At 32.1% G+C, this 8,577-nt stretch overlaps 1 protein-coding gene across 1 annotated transcript in view; it reads left to right on the forward strand.

Annotated features, from left to right (window-relative positions):
• Arp8 (Actin-related protein 8) overlaps positions 1 to 3,767 on the forward strand; it is a 158,644-nt gene extending 154,877 nt beyond the window's left edge. The window contains exon 13 of the mRNA XM_090384593.1: positions 3,537 to 3,767. Coding sequence (XP_090240719.1) covers positions 3,537 to 3,680 — 144 coding nt within the window. The 3' untranslated portion in view covers positions 3,681 to 3,767. The remainder of the gene's footprint in view (positions 1 to 3,536) is intronic.
• Positions 3,768 to 8,577: the final 4,810 nt, after the last annotated feature.

The following is an 8,577-nucleotide window of genomic DNA, read 5'->3' on the forward strand; positions in this document are numbered from 1 at the left end:
AGATTGGGTCATACTGCATGATGGAAGAGATGGGGAATGGTTGACCGGACCTTACTCTGGAGACTAAACATGGATTCCATCACTTCAAGCCTCCAATAAGAAAGTGATGGTATTGCACCAGTTGATGAGAATCATCTACCACCTAGTATTGCCTGGTAGCACAGAGGGGCAGCATTCCTCCATGTGGTGTGGCTGCCATTCATACTTGGGTGGACACCCAGTGTGCTTGTGCATGGAGGTTATACTCAAGATTACTAACTAGTCCCACCATCGTGAAGATGCAAGCAGAGGATTTGACTCTCGCAGACCGTCCGGACTTCACTGAAATTGGGTCTACTTGACTTGAATGTCACCTTAATATCAGTTCCATCAGCGTTTTGGACTTCCAGGTAGCAAGTACAGTTTATCTGGCATATCTGAGAGAATGTCTGTGAGACGTTCTCTCAGATATGCCAGATAAGCCTCAAGGATCCAATAATAACATAATGAAAAACATAATTTTTTATTATGTTATTATAAAACTAAACATAATTTTTTTCAATTCACTCAACAAGCGTTCACCCATCACTTTTTACACGAAAGCCTTATCTTTTAAATAAATGGCATCACCAAAGGGCCAATCTGTTATTTGTTTAAAGTTCAAAACACTATTGTGACAGTGTGATCTTGATTTTGAGATAGCTGTGTTATGTTATAATCAAGTGATGCAGTGAAATGCAACAATTGATGCAATGCAACTGAGAAACCTTGATTAGTGAACATATGTTGGCCTGTAAATAATAAATTAAGTGAACAGCTAACAACCTGTGGAAGTAAAACATACACTTAATCATATAACAAAGATTACACTGGTCAATAAAATGAAATTTTTTTTTTTTTTTTGTATTATAAATTTAAAACAGTAAAAAAGATAAGCAATCAATAATGATTAACATGGGATGCACAAATTGCACAAGTGAGACAAGTTTATGAAGAGAAGATTCTGAAAATTTATATGACAGAAGATTTCATGGAGGGGGAAGCACATTTCACCATAATAACGTAAAAACCCACAGAATTCCAGCTACTGATATTATCGCAAATGCAATAAGATCAAGTTTACTACCTGTTTATAATTAGATTGCACTAACAGAAAAACCCGATAAACTGGGAACTGCAAATTGTTTCTATTGTTTATGGTAGTGACGACCTCCAGAAATGTGCTTCTCTGCTCACACTATCAAAATGTGAGCTCCTGAAAACATGAGTCGACCAACAATATCCTGTGTTATCTTTTGAATCAATGTGTCTCCGACACATTGATTCAGTGTGTCTCCGACCAATACAATTACAGTAAATGGGAAATATAGCTGTCACATTTTATGTTTGACATTTTTTAAGCTTCATAAACTTGTATATATTGCTGTGCAGGTCGCTACATTCAACTTGGTGCCAGGTTTTGCGTTCACCTGGTGTTACTTGCAGATGAAATCTCACATGGGCCAACACGAATATCGCATTATACTTGCATTGTTTTCTAATATATCAGTCGCATTGGAGCAAATTCGCATTGCCAAAATGCACATTATAGCAGGACTGACTGTTCGTAAGACTAGTTACAATTACATTTTTATCACTTTTACAGTTTAAACCCAATACACTTTATACATATAGTTAAAATATATTTATACTATTGTAAAAAAATATATGTACAGTTTGAAAATGTTGTGTGAATACTTTCCATTGGTACACTTTGTCTGGAACATGGCAGTACAACATCCAGCAGATTCTTCCAACATACATTTGTTCTAGAAACCTTGGTTGTAAATTTCCAATAGCTTAATGTCTTGATGAATTCGATCTTGATGGAATCATTTCCTCTGCTTGGGAAAGGTTTTTGGGTAAGACCTCTTTCAGTCAAAGTTTTTGGGAAAGATGGCTAAATGCAAATGCAACAAATAAAGTTTCAGTGATGTATGGCATCCTTTTTCTTTATATGCATTGAGCCGTTTCTGAACTCTGTATTTGTGGGAGACCTGTGGATTACCTAAAAAAATTTCCACAAAGCCATTTGAAAGCCTCCCATTTGTATAGCAGTCTTTTATGTGCAACAGTATCAAAAGCTTTTCTGAAATCTAAATAAATACATGATGTCAAAATTATATTTTTCATCCACTTCCTTTGTTACTGTGTCATAGTACCCAATCGTATTGGCCAGACCAGATCTTCCCTTAATAAACCCATGCTGTGACTGAAGTATAACTGAACTCCTGTCCAGCTGATCCTGCATTACTTCTTTAACCACTGACATCCTTTTTTTTTTTTTTTTTTTCCCCTTGAACAGACATTAAGCTAACAGATTGTAATTATTCATGTCACCCTTTGTGATTTGGCGATATATTTGCACATCTCCAGTCCACAGATACCTCCCCCAAATCCAGAGATATTCTCATAATTATGGCTAAGGATTTGCTTACTTCCTTTGCTGCCTCTCTTAATATAATTGTTGGAATATTCAGATATTTCAGTTCTTTCCAAGTACTTTGAGAGATATAAGTCCTCAAACTCATAAGTTATTTTCCAATCACCCTTGAGGAGAGAGAGAGAGAGAGAGAGAGAGAGAGAGAGAGAGAGAGTGTGTGTGAGATACTTCATTATACCTACAGTACTTATGCAGTTACAACAATATAGCCCTTCACACATTGCCAGAGGTTATCTTGTTCACAATGAGAGCCTAGAAAATGAAGAGGAACAGATAAAATGTGTTTAGGATTGAATGTAAAAGATTAAAAAATTACTAGATACACTATACGAATAGTGGGAGAAATGGGTAAATTACAGCATCCATATCAAGGAAAAAAAGAAAACACCCAGTATCATTGTGTAGAAAAGGCCTATGCATTATTGCTAAGTGAGGACTGTTTATAATCAATTTGCATAATCTCAGAAAAAATCAGCATATTATCACCCTGTATAAACACATCCTTAATATATTTATTTTTTAAGCATGTGCATGTATTTTTATACAAGATTATAATATGCTGGTCATATTTAGTAAAACTGCATAACTGTGTGGTTAATACAATAACTATATCATTGAAATAAACTCCTGCTTTTTTTTTTTTTTTAACCTCCATTAACTACATATTATTCAGTATTATCAGCAGATAGCTGTTCAGTTCTTTAGAATTTGACATTAAGTATACCAAATGTGGTGATAGAGTATTATCACATGATTGAAAATGAATTAATCTAGGTGTAATTTACTGTTTGTGAGGGAAGCTATCATTTGTGGAGATGCAGTTTTACACATTCAATTTTACCATTACATTTGAGTAATGCTAATTAAGAAGTGCAGGATCTGTTGAGCACAAGTCTCTCTCTCTCTCTGATTTCACATTTTCAACAAATCTGTTTTCAAATTTTATTTGGGTGATAATTATATAATAAGTATTTTAAGATACTATATAATGGTTTTTTTTTTTTTTTTAATTGTGTATACAACATTAAGAAAATTGTAAGTTTATTTAACATAAATTTGACCTTTTAATCTTTAGGATATGGATCCAAGAATAACAACATGGAAAGGGGCAGCAATAATGAGCTGCCTGGATACCGCTCAGGAACTGTGGATTAGACAACTTGAATGGAAGAGGTTTGGTGTTAAAATGTTAAGGGAAAGGGCTCCGTTTACATGGTGAGAAGAAATGTCCCACCCTGTGAAATATTTGATACTAATTTAATTTTTAATATATAAGATATCAACTGTTGATGAAGAAAGTTTAAAAGAAAGCAAGAAGAATATTATGAACTTAACTTTTGATCAAGTCTGATATTGCTTAAAGTAGCAGCATATGTGAACACATACAAAAGGAAACAAGGTTAGAATTTGAGTAGACAAATTTCAGTACCTTGTGAGTAATGACAGTGCTTCATTATGAGAGTGGCAGAGAAGCATAACAGTAATACTGCTAATATGCACAGGACACAATTAGATGCAAGAATGTGTAGCGTATGTATTATGCAGAAAGGATGCAAATCAACCTGGTTTTTAGCAGCTGTTCACAAGACCGGTTTCAATATTAGTCGAGGAAGGCATACAATAGTAGGACCTCATCATTTGCAATTGTGAGAAATTCAGTTTAAAAAATACAGAAAAATAAAGGGAATTGATGGATTGACAAAGACACAAAGGTGTGAAGGGGATTGTTGAAATAGTTGAATATTCTAATTAACATAAATAATTATTAGTGAATTTTTACATAAATATAAGGGGAGTTTTCATAAATATTAAAATAAATACAAAGTAAGTTTTATCATAATAACCTGACTCTTTTATAGCAAATTCCAGAATTCATTTGCCATGTGTTAACAGTAAAGCTTATCTGCATATAGAATTAAAATAGAATTCTCATGAAGTAAAATGTTCCATATGTGTACTCAGGCTTCTCCAGTTGTGCACAGCTATACCTGAAGTATATCAATTACAAAGAGAGCCTTAATTATTAATTTTACAGAAAAATTTTTTTGATCCAATTTAATTCAAATGGAATCAAATACTAATATGTCATCTAACAGATACTACTTTTTAAAAAAAAATTGTTTTAAATTTTCATTATAAAATCAAATCCTCCTATGCACCTTTCCCTATTGATATTATGGCTGCTGGATATGTTTCTATACTGATCATGGTTCCACAATTCTGAAAAGAAAAATACATTTGCTCATGTGGCTTCTGTCAGATGCCAAACAGCTAACGTATTTTTCTTTTCAGAATTGTGGAACCATGATCAGTATAGAAACATATACAGCAGCCATAATTCATAATTTTGTCTGTCGGTCACTATTTTTCTATATGATATTGTCACAGTTATAAAGCATTCGGAAATCAAAGTATTAACATATGCAATTGACATAAAAAAATTGCAGTATTGTTCACCCTATTAAGGACTGTTTCTTACTTAACAAGTATTTACAGATATTGGAAACTTGGGCACACAATAATGATTTAATGCTTAATCCAGCTTTATGTACTGTTATACCCTATTATAATTCTCACAGGCACAACACTCTTGTTTTTGATTATAAATTATGAACCACCTTAATACTCATGAAAAAATCCATATGTGACTTTGAACTAACATTCTGTTACACTGATAATTTTAAAAATTGCATTTATTGTTTGCAGAAAAGCTAGAAGACAACTCACATTAAATGAAAGAATTTGTTGCAATCTCAATAATCCTGACTTTTTAGTAAAAATCTGTAAAATGGTCATATTACCAATTATTGAATTTAATTCACCAATTTGGAATCCCTGTGAACTGGGCAGCATATCTTTTATCAAACGAAACAGCATAATTTTTCATATTTTTGCTATAAATTAAAATTAGACTTTGTTGTTATTAACTATTCAGGTAGATGCCTGAGATTTTCACTGGTGGATCTAGTTTCACTTTGTCAAAAATTATAAGATCTTTGAATTTTTTTAAAATAATTAATACTTAATTAGAAAATTTGATCTTGAAATCTAACTACAACTATTCCACAAAAAATAAATTAGGAACCCAACTCTTTAAATTACACCCATCTAACACTGACTTGCTTTATTGCAGTTCTTTAAAGAACCACAAGATTATTAAATCAGTTTGACTTGGTGTTATCTGTTAATTTTAATAATTTTAATAAGCATCTATTAAATATTAACAAAATGATTTAAGTTTTACCTTTCTTTTTTTAACTTAGTTCTATTTAAATACAATCTATATATATACATGAAACAAGTTGTAATTACTTTTAATTAATTTTTAATTTATTTAACTGTGAATTCTTGTATTTGTACTTGTCTATGTTGTAAAAATAGTGTGTTATATGTGTTTTTATGTTTAATGTTCTTTATTTTTCATTTCTTTCAATGTGGATTCTATAACTAAGGATTCTGTGGATACTGTAACTAAGTTTTATAATAATAAAAAAAATGATAAAATCGCTGGAATGCACACAAGATTAAGAAAAAAGTTCCAGGACTGAATTTTTACTTAAATAGATATAATATTTACAGATAATTATGCATCAAACTTTTCAAAATAATAACCTTGGGTATTTATACATTTTTTCCATCGATTATATAATTTCTAACAAGATTTCTTGAAATCCTTTTTTGAAAGTGTCTTGACAACTTGAAAGACCATGTTACATTCATCGAGAATGCTAATTTTGACTGCTCAGTGATATCTGTGTACCATTTTGGCAGGAGAGACATGACCTCGGCCAAATGGTGTTCAAATTATTAATAGTACACAAGATTTCAAGATCCATTGCCAATTGGAATCCACAGCACTAGACACACTTTGAACATAAATGATGGTATGTGAATACACCCCATCTTTAAATCTGTAGTGCTGCATTAGTCAGATGGATATAGCTTCAGTCTTCTTCCTGATACCTCCCTGCCGCCTTCCCCTTCTTTTAAATAATTTATGAGTAACTTGAGGTTACTAACCTTGGGATAGTCAGTATTATAATTACATTTATATTTATACATTTTTTTTTTCTCATGTGTTACAGCCTCATTGTTTCTTGCTACCTCATTGCAAATGTTACAGTTGATAAAGATAACATACAGATGCCAAATGCTTGTGTGTTTTTAGATTTTATTTCATTATATTTTTAACACATTTAACTCAGTATATTTTAAACATTTCTCATTAATACTAAAACAAATCTTGTAACTATTGATGAAATGTAAAATTAGAAAATAAAACTATTAAAAATACTTTGAAAAAAAGAATAAAAATAAAATGAAAAAAAAATAATATACAGAAATTTTATGAAAAAAGAAGCTAAGACAGATAGCAATAAAATGTACAGATAAGTGATAAAAGTACTAAAGGTGATAAAAAACAAAATATACACTAAGAAGTGTTCAGAGCAATCTGCTCCAAAAGCTTCTTAGTGTATTTGTTAGTTAGTACGTTGGTCTGTAAGCTTCTTAGTATATATTTTGTTTTTATCACTTTCACTATTACATCAGATTATACTGGAAGCATAGACTGTGTATGCTTGAAGGCCACACCATGATGATCCAATGCTTTAACATTGTTTGGCCAATGCTTCAGCATAATATGGAGTGCCGGAGGCGAGACTTTTTTTTTTTTTTTTTAAACAATGGATTATATACTACATTGTGCATCAGGATGCAACACAGTTTGTGGGTTTCATCATATTCTGGGTATAACAAAAGGCATACGCTTAGGACTAACAAGGAATCATTCCTGTAACGTTGGCCTGCAACTAACACAATAGACATCAGGTGCACACAGCTTGTCTTGATCCGTCATGAGCATCCGAAAAATATGCTTTGTATGCACTGCAAAACTTGGTGCAATCATGGTGTCATGCTTTACCTGCTTCAGATTGAATCCAGAGATAATTTAAAACTAACACCATGTTGTAGTTACAGCTAGTTAAACCTTATCCAAATGCTACAGGCTTTTATGTATCACAGTATTGGTAGCACTTAATATGAACAATCAAAGCCCTTTATAGCAACCCTCTTTTTAATGTCTAAACACATTATAATGTCCTATGTGGTTGTTTGTTCTCAGCCAGTTTCTCATTAACCTAATGGTATTTTACGTTCATTATAATGACATTGAAAACAAAAGGGTTTCCTTATAATGACCATAAATTTCTACCTCTTAATCTCAATTTTTACTTTTTTTATTACAATATTTGCATTTAAAAATGACAGAACGCTTCAAACATATTGAAGTAACTGACAAGCTTGCAGCCTGACTGTGAAAAATCATTTGTTAAGATTTCCTTCACTCTTTTAATGCAGTGCAGTAATGAAATGAATATTGGCTAGAAGTTTATTTCATTAGTTTGAGTGTATGTTTATTGGTATGTCTCCAAGAATAGCTTTGCCAATTTCAGATAAAATTAGGATTTTGCAAGCTGTAGATAATGATGTGCATTCTAAGACTGACATCACCAAACAGTTTAGCATTTCTAAGAGTACTCTGTTCACTATTCTGAATGATATAAAAAAGATTGAAGATTTAGAGAAATCTGCTACACCGGGCAGGATTCGAGCATGAAAGGGGAAGTATTTCGATCTTTAAAAGGTAATTTTGGAATGGCTAATGATGATCATGCATCATGAGTTTAAACAAGAGGAGAAGGTTCTGTTCTTTTGTTCAGTGAGGAAGTATGTGCTTTATTCCTGCATGTGACTACATGGGGTACAAGTTCCCATTGAAAAATGATGCCACAATTTTCCCATTGAATAAAGGATGCCCAGATACCACAAATTTTGTCAACTGACAGTGCAACTTTTTAAAATTTGTAGAAAGTTTCTGGAAGTTTTTTTGTGTGTGAAGAAGTTTCCAGTACTTTTCAGTATCATTGAAAATAATGAAATAGATGAAGCAGTATCAGTTCAGTCAGTTTTGATATGAGAATCCATTTTTAAAGAAGAAAAAATTTATGTACATTGTCATTTGGTTGAGGAGCTAACAAGTTCTGAAGGAAATATAAGAAATCTTAAGTCATGCTTGGCATCTTAACATATTCATAGCAATGTTAAGTGTGAGA

Source organism: Mastigoproctus giganteus, chromosome 1, assembly GCF_048544385.1.
Source record: "Mastigoproctus giganteus isolate SK-2022 chromosome 1, ASM4854438v1, whole genome shotgun sequence".
Lineage (NCBI taxonomy): Eukaryota > Metazoa > Arthropoda > Arachnida > Uropygi > Thelyphonidae > Mastigoproctus > Mastigoproctus giganteus.